The sequence below is a fragment of the Mirounga leonina genome, unplaced genomic scaffold (assembly GCF_011800145.1).
Source record: "Mirounga leonina isolate KUSES-001 unplaced genomic scaffold, KU_Mleo_1.0 Mir_268, whole genome shotgun sequence".
Classification (NCBI taxonomy): Eukaryota; Metazoa; Chordata; class Mammalia; order Carnivora; family Phocidae; genus Mirounga; species Mirounga leonina.
Window position 1 is genome coordinate 9,415,496 of NW_023270649.1, and position 18,187 is coordinate 9,433,682.

Consider the following 18,187-nt stretch of genomic DNA (forward strand, 5'->3'; position numbering starts at 1 on the left):
TTTTGGGGGATGATCACATTCTGTGTAACTGAAGTTTAAGGTTAGTGTTCCTTATCATCAGATTGATTGCAAATGTTTATTTGTAAAAATTATTCTTCACCCCCATCCCCCCCACCCCGGGGCTGGATTTGGCCAACATGCTGCAGTTTGCTGGCCCCTGTGCATAGTTAGACCTTTGGAGGGGCTCTGAGAGCCCCAAATCCTGTTCACTTATCTGACAGAATCAAGAAATTAACGTTTCCTGGGCGCCTGGGTGGCTCAGTCGGTTAAGTGACTGCCTTCGGCTCAGGTCATGATCCTGGAGTCCCTGGATCGAGTCCCGCATCGGGCTCCCTGCTCGGCGGGGAGTCTGCTTCTCCCTCTGACCCTCCTCCCTCTCATGCTCTCTCTATCTCATTCTCTCTGTCTCAAATAAATAAAATCTTTAAAAAATAAAAAAAAGAAAAAGAAATTAACGTTTCCTGCCTCATGAACGCCCATGCTCATCCAGTCACTCACTCACTCACTCATTCACTGGATGTTTATTGAGCTTCTACCATGGGCTAGGTGCTGGCTGAACTGCGGGGACACTGGGGGTGAGACTCCTTCTCTGCACCACACCTCGTGGGGGACCCACACCCACCTTGCTCTGTGCTGTCTTGGAAACGTGTGGAACACAGATGGAGCAAAGCAAATGTTATTTCGCTGCATTATATAACAAAAGATGAGTTTGGGCAATCCTACACTGACTTCAAATGTGTGGTAAAGTTTACAAAAACACACCAAAGTTTTCTAAGTCTAAGAAAAAATGTCCCTGTTTCTCTCCCTCCTTTTCCCTTGATCCTGCTCTCCAGAACAAACCCATGTTAACATTTTGATGAGGATCCTGCAGCCATCTCCCCCCACCCCCACTACACACACACATACACCCAAATATACACAAATTCACACACACACACACACACAACCCCATATGTGTTGTATTTGTATCATTCATTTAAATCATTTTATAAATAACTTTCTCCCCCTGAATTTCAGTTTTGAAATTTTAAAGCACAGTCAAGAAATGATTTGGCAACACTTAAGAAATCACAAGTTCCCTTCTTCCCACATAAACTTCTGCAAACCGTGTGCTAGGTTCTGCTGATGGTAAAGCTGCCAAGTTCAGGAAGTTGGCCAGTTTCTTTCTCCTGAGGGTGCCTGCTGACAGACGGTGGCCCTCCCCAGTGCTGCAGGTGACCGAATGAGAAATTAGGACGACGAGAGAGCCCGGTAAGCCACTTCTATTCTCTTAACACAGCTTTCCTACAAAATACATGATTTCTGACTGACTCCGAAATATGGTTTGGTGGCAAATGGTGTGAACACAGAAAGGGCTGAATGGGGCCAGTAAGTATAAAAAGGTTAAGTATTGAAACAACTCTCAGTGACAGGTAGTAGATGTTAAAAATCAAATGCTGTGGTCTTACTAATTTGAACAGGAGAACGAGCAAATTCCAAGTTAGGAGCTGACTATTACTCTCTGGTCCTGCCAGAAACAATATTCTCTTCTAGAACCAAAGGGTTGGAAGTGAAGTGAGTGGCGGAAGTGTTTTTCCTTTGCTAACTCTACAAAAAAAGGGACAAACTCTCATCTCACATGTTCCAGTCACTTGCTAGGGCCTAGGCAAAGCCTGAAATTAATATACTCCTAGGCGCTTAGTGTTCAAAATTATTTACTACTTTTCTTGTTTGGGGATTTTTTAAGTGAACATGTTACCATTTCTACGATTGTATTCTATAGTGTTTAGACATAGCAAGTGATCAGTTTTTGTTACTGTTGAGAACCGTCAGATTGAAAAACAAACTTTACAATTTTAAGAAGTGATATGTTTTCTAAAAAATTTGGTGAGATTTGAGAGCAGTTGAAAAGTCTGGTTTTGGGGCGCCTGGGTGGCTCAGTCGTTAAGCATCTGCCCTTGGCTCAGGTCATGATCCCAGGGTCCTGGGATCGAGCCCCGCAGCGGGCTCCCTGCTCCCCGGGAAGCCTGCTTCTCCCTCTCCCACTCCCCCTGCTTGTGTTCCCTCTCTCGCTGTCTCTCTCTCTCTCTGTCAAATAAATAAAATCTTTAAAAAAAGAAAAAAAGAAAAGTCTGGTTTCAAGAGAATCTCATCCAAAATGTACCTTATCTTGTTTCCATGCTCATCCAGTGCTTAGTAGAGTTCTTGGAGTTATTTATTTTTACAGCCATTTAGTGTATATTTAAGTTTTTAAGGTGAATTTTCTTTCTTTTTTCTTTTCTTTAAAGTTTTAATTTTATTTCCAGCTAGTTAACAGACTGTAATATTAATTTCAGGTGTACAATACAGTGATTCAACACTTCCGTACAACACGCAGTGCTCATCACAAATGTATTCCTTCATCCCCATCACCTGCCCCCCCCATCACCATCAGTGTGTTCTCTAGAGTTAAGAGTCTGTTCCTTGGTTTGCCTCGCTCTCTTTCCTCACCCCCTTTGCTCATGTGTTTTGTTTCTTAAATTTCACAAATGAGTGAGATCATACGGTATTTGTCTTTCTCTGACTTACTTCGCTTAACATTATACTGTCTAACTCCATCCACATGATTGCAAATGGCAAGATTTCATTCTTTTCGATGGCCGAATGAAGTTAGTTTTGAAATGCATGTGATGCCCGTTTGAGATCTTGAAAGGAAGTTCAGTCTGTACCGGAGTTTTATGATGCTTTATAAACAGACTGCAACGGCCCAACGGGGCCACTGACATGTGTGGAAGTGGGGTTGAAGTTATCCGATTTCTACTTGGCACGTGAAGCTGCTGTGGGAGCCACAGCCAATATAATTGTATTATAAGAAAGTGAAAATAGAGGAATAACAAAATCAAACTAAGCCTGGAAGGGTGCCCTGCCTCCCTCCCTCCCACTGGTGATATAGGGAGAGGTCAAGGACCTCGTGGGCCCCTGGCCGATGAAATCAGAATGTCGGGGGCTGGGCCTGGCTGTTCGTAGCTTCTCAACCTCAGAGCTCTCTCAAGGTGAGCCCAGGAGCCACGGCCTTAGAACAGCACCCCAACAGCTCTTTTGGTCCTTGGCTTAAAGAGCACAGTCCTTTCGTAGGGGGTGAGAAGGTGCCAGGAAGACCCGAAGCTCCCTCATTAGCCCCTTGCTTGGATCTCAGAAAGTGAAATAAAGGCTCCGAGTGTGCTTATCTGAAAAGCCCAGGCTGTGGTTCAGGGCGAGGGCAGGGGCTGATGCTCATTCTTCTCCAGGGGCTGCTTCTCATCCTGCAGCGTAGCAATCCTCAACACTGCACGGTGGGGGGTGGTGGTGGGGGTGACGTGGAAAATCTAGACTTAAGGAACATCAGGGCATGTGCATGGGGGAGGATGACGTTACTCATGGTTAGTCTTTGCAAGTCAGTTGGAGATTATTTGTAAGGGCATCTTAGGGTCACCTCCAGAGTCCATTGAGGGGATCATCATTCCAGTGGAATGTCTTGACTTCAGCCGAGTTATTAAACAGAGCTGAGGGATTTGTTGTTTTTTAAATTCTTTATCTCCAATTTATGACTCTTCCGGGGCTATGAACACAGAGTAAATCTGAATGCAATAACCCGTTGGTTCTGGGTCAGCATTAGCAAGTACGGGCCGTGCTGACTTTCCAGAAAGTTACAGATCACTCCTGGTGGGTGCGTATGTCTACAGTCAGTGGGTTTCCAGTTGTTCTGTGGAATTACAGACGTCTGGAAGTGCCTGGTGGTAGACGGATCAGTGCAGAAAGGCAAAGTAGATAATCCACCCCTGGCATTCGAATCCTGAACGTTCCAGGCGTGGCTATGAGGTCTCTGCAGATCGTCGAAACCAGACCATTGCCAACCAGGTGCTTGCTTCTAGAACTACCAATTTGCTAACTCCTCGGGGATCTCTAGGCTCAGTTGCAGCTCTGTCACCTACCATTTGAGTGACCCCGGGTAAATTAGCCTCTCTGAGCCTCAGGTTCCCCATCTATAAAATGGGGGCTTAGAGTAGCACCCACTGCATTGATTTTTATGAGGATTACATACAGAAATGTGTGACTTGCACTCGTCCCAGTGTTTGCTTCCTGGTAAAGCACTCACCAAGTGCTCCCTACTGTATTTCTGGGAATTCAAATAGCATGATTTGTCATATTTCTATGTATAGGAAATCAGGATTCATGTCTTCATTGACATGAGCATTTAATGTGGTAGTGGTTTCTTTTCTCTTCCAAAGCCGTTAGTGAATCCATCAGATTTGGGATGGATAACATATCTATTGATTAATTTTAAGCTTCCTCTAAGGTGACAAATCCTGTCAACCGCTTCTTTATTAATTTACTTTCGTAATGTCTCCGTGGTCACCAGTCAACTGCAAATGAATCAGAACCCATGAAAATTAGAAATATATCCAGTCTGGCAAAAATTCAGATCTGGTTGAACGCCACATCATAGCCAAACAGCTAAGTAATTCAACTGGGAGGATTAATCATGTTTTATAATCAATAGGTTCTCTTGACCCTTTAGCGTTAGGGGTTATCAGGGGGACCCATCCTGAGAAAGGGGGTGCAGCTCGGGAGATGGTCTGAGGCAAAGGAAGCCTTTGAAGAGGGAGGGGGAAGGAGGCATCATTGCAGAAAGGCCGTTTGCAGCTTAGGAAGGGGATGTGGAAAGATAAAAAGCTGTTTTATTTCAGGAAGGCAGGCTCTGCCCCCATCCCCCACCCCCAAGCCCCCCGCAGACGGTTTTTGCCCAAGATTGTGAAATTGTGTAGGAAAACGTGTGGGATTGAGGTTAGCATTGCCCAGTGGGGGTACTCCCTTTGTGCCCAGCATGGTCCCTCACCCCGCGGGCGGGGTTCTGGGGGTGGCCCCTCACGGTGTCCTTAGCCAAGGCAGACTTTTCTGAACCCTTCTTCAAACTGCCCTGATCTTTGAAAACTGTTTTTTTTTTTAAGATTTTATTTATTTATTTGAGAGAGAGAGAGTGAGAGAGAGAAAGAGCACAAGAGGGGGGAGCGGGAGAGGGAGAAGCAGACTCCCTGCTGAGCAGGTAGCCCGATGCGGGACTCGATCCCGGGACTCCAGGATCATGACCTGAGCCGAAGGCAGTCGCTTAACCAACTGAGCCACCCAGGCGCCCTGAAAACTGTTTTTGGTGTCCACTGGCGTCCAAGCAGAGAAGGAAGATTTGAGGGAGGACTAGGGTGGGTTGTTCTCATTGGGCTGTTTGGGTCCTTCAGAGCCCGAAGGTGAGAGCTCGTCTACCGTGCGCCACGGACCCAACCAAAGAACAGAGTATGCATGGAAAATAGGAAAAGAGTTGTGAAATCGTTTCCTCTATAGCTGGCAACAGCGGTCTTTGGCAGGGAGGGGAAGTTAAGCAGATTTCTGTGTGTGTGTGTGTGTGTGTGCGTGAGTGTGTGTGTGTGTGTGTGAGATTCATATGCTTTCTTTAACGAAACGGGTCCTGAGTTTTTCTGGGTGTTCCCAGGCAACACCCAGTGAGAGATCCAGGCCATGCAGACCCAGTCATCCTCAGGGAGCTTTCTAGGCAGGGAGCTCCCTGGCATGTCTGGACAAGGGCTTCTTCGGGCGGCTGGGCCTTGTCTGGGCAGTGGGTCCCACCGGCTGCTCTCAGTCCCCGCTGCCCGTCCTCACTCTCTCAGGCACCACAACCTCGGTGGCTCAAAACAACAGAACTGTGTCCTCTCACCATTCTGGAGGCCAGAAGTCCAAAAGCCGGGGGTTATCGGCAGGGTCGGTTGCTTCTTGGCGGCTCAGAGGGAAACGTTCCAGGCCCTTCTCCTGGCTCTTGGCGGTGGCCGGCAGCCCTCGGTGTTCCTTACAAACTTCCCTCTTCTCCTAAGGACATCAGGCGCTGGACTAGGGGGCACCCTCACGCGGCATGACCTCACTTTGACTCGATTCCATTGCTAAAGACCCTACTTCCAAAGCAGGTCATACTCACAGGTACAGAGGTTAGAGGTTCAGCACGTCTTTTTGGGGGGTTACAACTGAACCCGCAACACTCTCCTTGCCCTCCACCTCGGTCACTCCTGTTCTAATACTTCTCTTTCTGCCTGCAGCTATCTCCTCACCTTGCTCCTGTGATCTGAGCCCCAGGGTGACACCATGGACAACCGGGGCTGGCTCCTCTTTAGAGAGCTCTTTTCTTAGAAGGCCCAGGGCCTAGGGCCCGTGACACTTTTGGGAAAGGTTTTGTTTTCTTTAAACTCAGGAAAATAATATAATCCAGCCCAGATTGTGTTTGTCTATATGCCAATGAGGTAGTAAAAGAGAATTATATATATATATATATATATATATATTTTATTATTATTTTTTTTTAATGGAAGAAGAGGCCCACAAAAGCCAAAGTGCTCTTGGGCCCTTGAAAGTCGTAACTTGGCCCTGTTGACAACGACATTCTATTTTCTGATTTACCAGATATGCTGAGGAAAATTCAGGAATTGCTAATAGGTCCCCAGTGAGGGAGATTTAAGTATTTTAAAAAATGTATTTATTTTAGATAGATACATAGATAGAGTGAGAGCACGACCATGGGCACTCATGCGAGCAGGGGGAGGAGCAGAGGGAGAGGGACAAGCAGACTCCGTGCTGAGCACAGAGCCCGACACAGGGCTCGACCTCACAACCCTGAGATCATGATCTGAGCCGAAACCAAGTGTTGGATGCTTAACTGACTGCGCCACCTGGGCCCCCCAGGAGATTTAAGTATCGATCCACAATCCCTTACCTGAAACCTGTGGGCCAGCGTGGCGTCAGAGTTCAGAATTCATATTTTAGCAAGATGATACGGTGCATGCATGATACATTACAAAACACTTTCAGTGGGTCCAGGTCATGCAACACGGCTGTTTCTGCCGTGAAAGAAGAATGCTCACGCTAAGTAGCTAAATACGGGTTATGGTAGCCTTAGGTCCTTTCAGGTCAGATTTTGCTGCCAAATAAGTTATAAAAAAACAAAGTCTTCTGGTGCTCAGATTTTTTAGGATTTCAGACTTGCAGAGAGGGGACTGAGAATCTGTGCAAGATGGGACCTGCATTAAGAAAAGAAACATAAACCACTGTCCTGGGTGTCAGACGCCTCATTCTATCAATCGCTGTGTCTGATTTTTTTTTTTTTTTTTTGCTTTTTGCTTGTGATGCTTTCTCTCATGCCAGGTGAATTGCTCAGGTGACAGGTACTGACTGTTATTTCATATTCAAGGGTAGAACACCAAATAACTGATGAGAAGCTTCAGTTTCAAGGCCAGAACTTTCCAACAGATGAGTCTCTGCCCAAGATGAATGGCTGTGAGTCGTTTTTGGTCAGAGCGTACCAACGTGATCACAGATCCTTTCCGCAGTACAGGGCTGAGGCCAGGGTGAGGAGAGTTAAGGCACTCATTTGGGGGCAAAATTTAAGGAAGGGAGGATGCCCAAAATTTGCTCCATAATCAAGATAAACAATATTTTATTTTATTAAAGCTTTTATTTATTTGACAGACACAGTGAGAGAGGGAACACAAGCAGGGGGAGTGGGAGAGGGAGAAGTAGGCTCCTCGCTGAGCAGGGGGCCCGATGCGGGGCTCGATCCCAGGACCCCAGGATCATGACCTGAGCCGAAGGCAGACGCTTAAGGACTGAGCCACCCGGGTGCCCCTGAAGATAAACAATATTTTAATGTTCTATTAAAAAAAAATCAAACTGGCCAACTCCAGCCTGCAGGCCAGTTGCCTGTTTGTGGTGAATAAAGTTTTATTGGAACCAGAGCCGCGATCAGGGTGAGGCGAGTGGGGCGGTGCCTCAGGAGTGCAGGCTTGGATTCTGTCTTTATTTAACACGTTGAATATTTAGCCCGTCAGAGATCTGAAGTCGTTACACTAGCATTCGTCTTGATGACAAAGTGTTGGGGTGCCCCCTTAAATGTGACACCCACAGCCCTGCTACCGTGCTTGACCCTTTGCCCAGGGCGATGCTCCAGCCTCCGGCCGCGGTGCCAGAGTGGGGTATCTCTGCCATGTGACTGGCTTGGCTCTGCTCGGCCTTAGCCGCCTGCGCCCTTCTCTGCTGCCCCCTGCCCGTCCGCCCACTCTCCATCTTCCTCCGCTTGGTCTGCGGCGGGTGGTCTCTCTCCTCAGCGGGCATGTTGCCCTTGATGAGCACTTTGGCGGGAGCCCAGACCTGCCGGGGGTGGGGGGCGGATGGCAGAAGTAAGTGTCCTCTCTCCTCTCTGTCTCAGGTTCGGTTTTATTTGCAGAGTTGCACTTTCTGTCTTACTCGCGAAATTGCCCCTTTCCCCGTCTATTTGATTTGCAGAGTGGCCATTTCCCTATCTGGGTGGGTGGGGTGCCGAGTGGCCACTTCTCTTCAGCCAGGCTCGATGGTTTTTGGTGACACCTTGGTGAGCATAATTCTCCCTGGCACCCTTCTCCCTCCGTCGGGGATCTGGGTCCCTCGGAAGTGCTTTCGGAGCCACTCTTGGCAGCCAGACGCATGGGGGTGGCCAAGAGGGGGGGCCTGGCTGGGGAGGCGCAGCTCCTGCTGGGCTGTGTGGGGGGGGTCCCCCCTCTCCCCTCCGCTCCCGTCGGACCAGTGAGCGAGGGCCTGCTCTGCGCGGCCTCCGCCCCGCACTTCGGGAGATGACGGGGCCCTTGGGGTCCATTCGCTGCTGTGAGGCCCTGAGGCAGATGGAGAGAGGCTTGGCGGGTCGGGGTTTTCTCCTCAAGTCTTGGCTAGCTGCCTGCTCGCCACTTCTCATTCCGCCCCACCATGTGTTTCCCTTCAAATTGAGGTTATGTGGAACTGAAGCAACTCACGTTGGTACCTCAGGATTCTTGGAAGGGTGGACTTCGGAAGCTCAAGCTCCTCACCCACAAATCTGCAGAATATTCTAATCCCTTCCATGGTGTGCCATTTACTTGAAGTTGCCTCAGACTCTCTGGGAGGCCATTTTCACCCTGGGGAAAAAACCAAACCAAACCAGGGAGTGTCAACAAGTTCTCCTCCTGGTCTCTAGTGCCCCCTAGAGGCTTTTCCGCTCACTTGTTCCTTGTTGTGGGAGAGACCCTCGCCTCTGAAATGAGACGTGGAGGCCACACAGGACAGCTCTGTCCTCTGGACCTGCCCAAGTAACCACTGAAAAATGCCTCTCCTACCAACAGAGCTGTTCAGCATGACTTCCCGGAGACGGGAAGAGTCTCCGATCTGGCCTTCCCCAGCCATCAGTTCCTCGGGGGCCTTTTTACACATGAATTTTGAATGTTTTATTAATGGATAATGAAAAACTCGGAGCAGGCACCTGACAAGCACTGCCTCGGCCGGGTGCTCCCGGGCCACATCGACGGAGAGTCACCTGCTACTCTGTGCTCCCGGTGGGACGGGGCTACATGGGCACTTTACTTTTGTGCTCTTCCTCCCCGAGACCCGTTACCCCAGCTTCATCGTGAAGGAAACAAATCCCAACTGAGGGACAGTCTACATAACCATCCTCTTCCCTGTCTTTACTTTTCTCCATAGTAATTTCCACCATCTAACATACTATCCTGTAGGGTAAGCTCCAAATGGGCAGGCATTTTAATCTGTTTTGTTCATTGCTATAGTCCCAGCTTGAAAATAATTCCTGAAGTAAAGTATATGCTTAATAAATATTTCTGCATGAATGAATACATAGCGATAGAGCTTTTGAACCGCGGCACGGTATTCCCTTGTATGACCACTACTCAAAGGCATTTGGATGATTTCTGATCTTTTGCTATTGCCAACAGCCTTACGTTGAACATCCTTGTGCGTAGTCATTTGCGTATGTGAGGGTCTATCTTTAGGATCTACTTCTAGGAATTGCTGAGTCTATGTCTCCAATTTTTTTTTTAAGATTTTATTTATTTGAGAGAGAGAGCACAAACAGGGGGAGGGGCAGAGGGAGAGGGAGAAGCAGGCTCCCCGCTGAGCAGGGAGCCCGATGCGGGGCTCGATCCCAGGACCCCGGGATCATGACCTGAGCCGAAGGCAGACGCTTAACGACTGAGCCACCCAGGCGCCCCTATGTCTCCAATTTTGATGAATATTACGAATTTCTTACTGTCTTAAAGGTGGCATTAATTTAGATTCCTGCCAGCAAAATATGAGAGCACCTGTTTCTCCATGCCCTCACCTACACAGTAGAATTCGTTAAAAAAAAAAAAAGGTATCTCGGTATAAGTTTTTGAGTGAGGTTGAGTATCTTTTCCTACGTTTAAAAAGCTATTTGTGTTTCCTTTTCCTGTGAGCTGTCTTTTACTATGTCTTTGTCCATTTTTCTGTTGGGTTATTTGTCTTCTCACTTATGCATAAAATGTCTTTATGTGTCAAATCTCTTACTCCCTTATCTGTGATAAGGATTGCAAACAGTTTCTCCTAATTTATTGTTTCACTTTTGGCATTGTTTGCCATGTTTTGTTGTGAGGCAAAATTTTAATTTGGATGTGGCTGCATTGGTCAGTGTCTGCTTCTTTTTTTTTTTTTTTTGGCTTCTGCTCTATTTTTTCGTTGTTCTGGATTAACTAGGCAATGCAGTTAGACAATAAAAATAAATTAGACTGCATAAAGGATATTAGGAAGATAATCGCTATTTGCAGATGGTTTAATTGCTTACCCAAGAAAATCACAAGGAGAAACAACTATTCTAAATAACCAGGGAACTTAGTATAGTGATTTGGTATAAAACTAATATATGGAAATCAGTAGTCTTAATGTATATCAGCAAGGACCTGTCAGAGGGTAAAATAGAAGTAATCCATTCACAAAAGGAGAGCAATGACCAGGACTTGCCGTATCAGATACTAACATCCCCCCAAACTGTAATTATTAAAACATGTGCTGCCAGCACGTGAATGATGAACAGATTGATGAAGCAGAGAGTCTAGAAACAGATCTAAATACACAGGAAAGTTAGTATATGATAAAAGGAGTATATCAAGTTGGGTGAGCAAAAAATTATTCAACAAATGATGCTGCACCTCAACAAAACAAAAGCAACCTACTGAATGGAAGAAGATATTTGCAATGGTATGTCTGATAAAGGGTTGATATCCAAAATACATAAAGAACTTAACACCAAAAAAATAGTCTGATTAAAAATGGACAGAGGACCTGAATAGACATTTTTCCAAAGAAGACATACAGATGGCCAACAGACACATGAAAGGATGCTCCACATCACTCATCATCAGGGAAATGCTAATCACAACCACGATGAGAGCTCACCTCATACCCACCACAATGGCTAAAATAAAACGCACACCAAAAAAAGCCATGTTGATGGGATGTAGAGAAAAGAACCTAAGTGTCCATTGATAGATGAACAGATAAGGAAGATGGAGTGTACACACACAGCTATACAAGAATGGGATCTTGCCATTTGCGACAACGTCGATGGACCTAGAGGGTATTACACTAAATGAAATAAGTCAAAGACAAATACTATAGGATTTCATTTATACGTGGAATCTAAAAAACAAAACAAATGAACAAATAAAAGAAACAGACCCATAAATACAGAGAACACACTAGAAGTTGCCAGAGGACAGGGTGGTGGGGGAATGAGCAAAATGGCCAAAGGGGAGAGGGAGGTACAGTTTCCAGTTACGGAATGAATAAGTCATGGGGATGAAAGGTACAGCATAGGGAATGTGGTCAGAGGTACCGTAATAGCACGGTAATAATGGCAGACGGGAGCTACACTTGTGGGGAGCAAAGTATAACCTATGGACTTGTTGAATCACTGTGTTGTACGCCTGAAACTAATGTAACATTCTGTGTCAACTCTGTTTCAGTAAAAATAAATACGTAAATGATGTTGGGGCCAGCAGGTCTCCATTTAGAAAAAAAAAATGTGGGTCTGCCCCTCGTATTTTTTGCCAAAACAATCCCAGTGGGATAAGATATTTTAGTGTAAGAAAATGAAATCATGAAATTATCAGAAGGGCGCCTGGGTGGCTCAGTTGGTTAAGCGACTGCCTTTGGCTCAGGTCATGATCCTGGAGTCCCTGGATCGAGTCCCGCATCGGGCTTCCTGCTCGGCAGGGAGTCTGCTTCTCCCTCTGACCCTCCCCCCTCTCATGTGCTCTCTCTCTCTCATTCTCTCTGTCTCAAATAAATAAATTTTAAAAATCTTAAAAAAAAAAAGATGAGAAAATCATTGTTGATAGAACTGAAGTGTCTAGTGTCCTTTACGGCATACGTTACCCTGGATGATCTGATTCATACCTGGGGCTGTACTTGCCACGACTCCCAAGTTCATCCCTCCGTGAGCACTCTCCTCTGAGCCAAAGGGGCATATATGTAACTGCCTCCTGGACCTCTCCACTGCAAGATCACAAACTCAAATTTAACGCGTCAAATTAATATTACTAGAAGCTTCAAACAATACCGTTTATCAGCTCAAATTTCTGTAGGTCAGAGTCCGGGTGGGCTTGCCTGGGTTCTCTGCTCTAGATCTCATAAGGCTAAAATCGGATGTATTGGCCAGGCTGTGAGTGAGGATCCATTTCCAAGTTCATTCAGGTCGTCAGTCAATTTGAGTTCTGTGGTTGTAGCATGGGGGAGGGGGCGTTTCCTTGCCAGGTGTCGGCAGAGCAGCGTTCTCAGCTTCTAAAGGCTGCCTGCGTTCCTTGTCAGTGGCCCCCTCCACCTTTAAGTCAGCAAGAGTGAGTGCAATTATTCTCCTGCTTGCAACCTCTCTGATTCTCCTCTCTGCTGCTAGCCAGAGAAAACGCTCTGCTTTTAAAGGCACATACGATTAAATTAGGCCCATCTAGATAATCTCCCTTTGGCCGCATGACATAGCTGCCTCCTGCTACTGCCTCCCAAACCAGGTAAAGCCCGGCTTTCTTTTAGTAAAAGTAAAACATCAAGCAGCGGCACCTGGGTAGCGCTGTATTTGAAAATAACTGCAAGTAACTGAGAATGCCTGGGAGTTCTGTTTCGCCCGATTTTTCATCTCTGCAGCAGCTGGCTCTTCCTCGCCTGCTATGAACTGGCAGTGATCACTGATCCTCAGAAGAATCACTATCCACATACTAAGGGTATAACAGTGACTGTTAGTTCATTAACCCTCAGCTTTAGAAGAACTTAAAAAGGAAGCGCTTACCTGGCCAAACTCACAAGCAGGACAGGAGTTGGGCTCTAGTGAAAAATACAATTTCGTGAAGGTTGGTCTCCAGACCCAGTGAAATAAGATTTTGAGAGCTCTTTTGACCACAACGCTTATCACACCAATCACATTAATCTGTTTATTGCATCGTATAACTGCCAAAGGTAATATATTCAGCCCTCGGTTAAGAGAGAGCTGCGCAAAGTGAGGCACTCTACTGAGTGTTACAGAGGTTGTGTGAAAATAGAAAACATCACGTCTTCCCTACAGAAGTTTACCATATTAGCCAAAGAATAGCTATTAGCGCCAATGTTCATATGATAAGGGACACAGGAGTACTGGTAGCCGTTCCACAATCTGTTTTTTGAGTGCCGTCAAAAGTGCAGACAGCACTAGACCTGTCTGATAATTACATCACACACATAACAATCGAGGTACTGTTCTGACACAAAGACTTCAAAGTGAGGTGGTGTAGCATCATGGCCACTGTTGGAATCAGAATGACTGGAATCCAGCTCTACAACGTGTCATCCTTCTGAAAGCCACTGAAGTGTCTTGAGTTTGTTTCTCCCCTCGAAAAATGTGGGTAACATAGAACCTATCTCATTTTGTTGCTCCGGGCATTAACGTGGGTGAGAAAATGTTTATGGTTAGCACACTACCTGATACTTTGTTATCATTATCAACAGAACGTGTCCCCGTCGCTCCAGGAGAGAAGAGATCCGGATACGTACCACCGGAGAGGTAGAGAAAAACTGTGGGGAAGGCCAATGAGAGATACGGTTGTGTAGAGAGATGGCAATATAGATAAGGTAGAGGTGACCCTGGCTTGCAGATCTCAGATGATACCATAACGAAAGCTGGATCTGAACTCTCCTTGGGACGGGCCAACTTTCATCAAGAGTTCTGCTAATAGGTTGAAGCTATGACTCTATAGCTTGCTGTGCTACAGATCTAGCATGTACCATAGCCATAGGCCAGCATCAGACCCGTTATGGTGATGGGGCATCTCGATGAATGCCTCTGCAAAAGCTTCCTGGGCTTTCTCACCATCATCATCTCAGTTTCACTTCAACTTCTTTGAGCACCTTGAAGCTGAATGCGGTGAGAAATTAAAATTGTTCTGAACCTGGCACTGGGTGTTGTATGTAAGTGATGAATCACTAAATTCTACCCCTGAAACCAATATTGCACTGTATGTTAACTAACTGGAATGTAAATACAAATTTGAAAAAGAAAAAAAAATTTTTTTTAAATGAAACTGTTCCGAACCTAATTTAACACAGTTTGTTTAATTGGTACGAGAATTCACACTTCGAAACACATGCACAATGTGGTGAAGCACCGTTAATTTCACGGTGAAATGCCTAGTCAACACTGCAAATCTAACTTCGTGCCTCCACTTTTGATTTTCCTTAGGAAAACATGACCCTCCTGTTTTTGCTTCTGACCTGCCTTTTCCTGCTCATCTCTGATTCCTATGAATTCTTCACCAAAGCAGATTATTCTAGAAGCTATCCTTGTGATGAGAGAAGACAAAATGGCTCTGTTATTGCAGAGTGCAACAGCCGTCGACTGCAAGAAGTTCCCCAAACAGTGGGCAAGTATGTGACAGCACTGGACCTGTCTGATAATTACATCACACACATAACAAATGAATCATTTCAAGGGCTGCAGAATCTTACTAAAATAAATCTAAACCACAATGCCAATCCACAACACCTGAATGAAAATCCTGATACAAACAAAAATGGCATGAATATCACAGATGGGGCGTTCCTCAACCTACAAAACCTAAACCAGTTACTGCTTGAAGACAACCAGTTACACCAAATACCTGCTGGCTTGCCAGGGTCTTTGAAGGAACTTAGTCTAATTCAAAACAACATAATTTGGGTAACTAAAAAGAACACTTCTGGGCTTACGAATCTGGAAAGGCTCTACTTGAGCTGGAACTGCTATTTTGGCAATAATTGTGATAATAAAACTTTCGACATAGAAGATGGAACGTTTGCAAGTCTTACGAATTTGAAGGTGCTGTCACTGTCTTTTAATAAGCTTGTCCATGTGCCACCTAAACTGCCAGACTCCCTAAGAGAACTTTATCTTAGCAACGCCAAGATTAAAATCATCAGTCAGGAAGATTTCAAGGGATTGAGAAATTTAAGAGTGCTAGATTTAAGCGGGAACTGTCCGAGGTGTTTCAACGCCCCATTTCCCTGTACACCTTGCGAAGGAGGCTCTTCAATTCAGATCCATCCTCTTGCTTTTCAAACCCTGACGGAACTTCGCTACCTGAACCTCTCTAGCACTTCCCTCCAGAAGATTCCGGCAACGTGGTTTGAGAATATGCATAATCTGAAGGTGCTGCATCTGGAATTCAATTATTTAGTTGACGAAATGGCCTCTGGGGAATTTTTAACGAAACTGCCCTCCTTGGAAATACTTGACTTATCTTTTAACTACGTAAAGGCGAAATATCCAAAATATATTAATATTTCCCGAAACTTCTCTAATCTTAAGTTGCTCCAGGCATTGCACTTAAGAGGTTATGTGTTCCAGGAACTTAGAGCAGAAGACTTCCAGCCCCTGATGAGTCTCTCAAATCTAAAGACTATCAACTTGGGCGTCAACTTTATTAAGCAAATTAATTTTACACTTTTCCAAAATTTCTCCAACCTGACGATCATTTACTTGTCAGAAAACAGAATATCACCCTTGGTAAATGATATCCAGCAAAATGACCTAAGTGGTTCCTCTTCTCCAAGTCATGTCCTTAAGCCACGCTCAGCGGATGTTGAGTTTGACCCACATTCAAATTTTTATCATAACACCAATCCTTTAATAAGGCCACAATGTTCAGTTTATGGCAAAGCCTTAGATTTAAGCCTAAACAGTATTTTCTTCATTGGGCGAGAGCAATTTGAAGCTTTTCATGACATTGCCTGCTTAAATCTGTCTTCAAATGGCAACGGTCAAGTGCTACATGGGACTGAATTTTCAGCTGTGCCGCATATCAAATATTTGGATCTGACAAACAATAGACTAGACTTTGACGATGACAGCGCTCTCCGTGATCTGCCCGAGTTAGAAGTTCTAGATCTCAGCTACAATGCACACTACTTCCGAATAGCAGGGGTGACACACCGCCTGGGATTTATTCAAAATTTAACACAACTGAAAGTTTTAAACTTGAGCCACAACAGCATTTATACTTTAACGGAGCAAGACCTGAAAAGCATGTCCCTGGAAGAATTAGTTTTCAGTGGAAACCGCCTTGACATTTTGTGGAATGCTGAAGGTGACAAGTACTGGAAAATTTTTACAAGTCTCAGGAACCTGACACGGCTCGATTTATCCTTGAATAACCTTAGGCGCATCCCGAATGAAGCTTTCCTGAACTTGCCCCAGAGTCTCACCCAACTATACATAAATAATAATGCATTAAATTTCTTTAACTGGACTTTACTCCAACAATTTCCACATCTCCAGGTGCTGGACTTGAGTGGAAACAGGCTATCCTCTGTAACTAACAGCCTCTCCAAATTCACGCCTTCCCTGCGGACGCTGCTACTGCATCGAAACAGGATTTCTCACCTGCCCTCCAGCTTTCTTTCCGAAGCCAGCAGTCTGATCCACCTCGATTTGAGTTCCAACCTGCTGAAGATGATCAACAAATCCACGCTTCAAACTAAGACCAACAGCAGTTTAACCATTTTGGAACTAGGTAGAAACCCTTTTGACTGTACCTGTGACATTGGAGATTTTCGAAGATGGATAGATGAAAACCTGAATGTCACAATCCCTAGGTTGACAGACATCATCTGCTCTAGTCCTGGGGATCAAAAAGGGAAGAGCATCATGAGTCTGGAGCTAACAACTTGTATTTCAGATACCATTGCGGCAGTGCTGTGTTTCTTCACATCCTTGATCACCATCACTGTGATGTTGGCTGCCTTGGGTCACCATTGGTTTTACTGGGATGTTTGGTTTATCTATCATGTGTGTTTAGCTAAGGTGAAAGGCTACAGGTCTCTTTCCACGTCCCAAACTTTCTATGATGCCTACGTGTCTTATGACACCAAAGATGCCTCTGTTACCGACTGGGTGATAAATGAGCTGCGCTTCCACCTAGAGGAGAGTGAAGGGAAAAACGTGCTCCTCTGTTTAGAGGAGAGGGACTGGGACCCCGGATTAGCCATCATCGATAACCTCATGCAGAGCATAAACCAAAGCAAGAAAACCATATTCGTCTTAACCAAAGAATATGCCCAGAACTGGAACTTTAAAACAGCTTTCTACTTGGCCTTGCAGCGGCTCATGGATGAGAATATGGATGTGATTATATTTATTCTGCTGGAACCAGTGTTACAGCATTCTCAGTATTTGAGGCTGCGGCAGAGGATCTGCAAAAGCTCCATCCTTCAATGGCCGGACAACCCCAAGGCGGAAGGCTTGTTTTGGCAAAGTCTGAGAAATGTGGTCTTAACTGAAAACAATTCCCGGTATAACAATTTGTATGTTGATTCCATTAAACAGTACTAACTGGTGTTAAGCCACGGTTCACCAACATAATAAAAATGCAAAGCAATTACCCTTCTGTCTTAGGTATTTATTGCTGTGTAACAAGTTACCCCCAAACTTAGTGGCTTACAGTAGCACACTCTTGTGATCTTACCGTCTCTGGTCAGGAGTGCAGGCGAGGCTTGGCTGAGTCTTCCGCTGAGCAGAGCGTCTCTCAAAGGCTGCAGGCTGGGTGTTGTCGGTTAGGGCCACAGGCATCTCCCAGGCTTAGGATCCACTTGCAAGCTCAAACTCATGTGGTTGTTTGCAGGAATCAGTTCCTCCCGCACTGTCGGTCAAAGGGCTGCTCTCCGTTTCTGGCCACAGGGACCTCTCCCACGTGCCAGCTTGCTTCATCAAAGCCAGCGAGAGAGAGGTTGCTAGCAAGGTGGAAGTCACCATCTTTGATAATCTAATCAGGGAAGTGATATCCCATCACTTGGGCCATATTCTGTTTGTTAGAAGTAAATCGCAGGTCCTGCCAGCTCTGTGGGAGTC

At 45.6% G+C, this 18,187-nt stretch overlaps 1 protein-coding gene across 3 annotated transcripts; it reads left to right on the forward strand.

The window, feature by feature from the left end:
- Positions 1-1,118: 1,118 nt before the first annotated feature.
- On the forward strand, positions 1,119-17,720 carry TLR8 (toll like receptor 8). Of its 3 annotated transcripts, XM_035029711.1 has the most exons (3): positions 1,119-1,251; positions 13,816-13,870; positions 14,546-17,720. In XM_035029711.1, exon 3 carries the CDS (start codon positions 14,552-14,554, stop codon positions 17,669-17,671), a length of 3,120 nt encoding a protein of 1,039 aa, XP_034885602.1. In that variant the 5' UTR covers positions 1,119-1,251; positions 13,816-13,870; positions 14,546-14,551; the 3' UTR covers positions 17,672-17,720. The 3 variants fall into 3 exon arrangements, with proteins under 3 accessions (XP_034885602.1, XP_034885603.1, XP_034885601.1); XM_035029712.1 differs by lacking the exon at positions 13,816-13,870; XM_035029710.1 differs by lacking the exons at positions 1,119-1,251; positions 13,816-13,870 and adding an exon at positions 13,883-14,230.
- The last annotated feature ends 467 nt before the right edge of the window (positions 17,721-18,187 follow it).

What these genes read in the sequence shown, in the direction of transcription:
- TLR8 (XM_035029710.1), top strand. Translation starts at nt 14,144, where the DNA reads ATGCCTCTGCAAAAGCTTCCTGGGCTTTCTCACCATCATCATCTCAGT. An exon ending in GCACCTTGAAGCTGAATGCG is followed by an intron (nt 14,231 to 14,545) that starts GTGAGAAATTAA and finishes GATTTTCCTTAG; the next exon opens with GAAAACATGACCCTCCTGTT.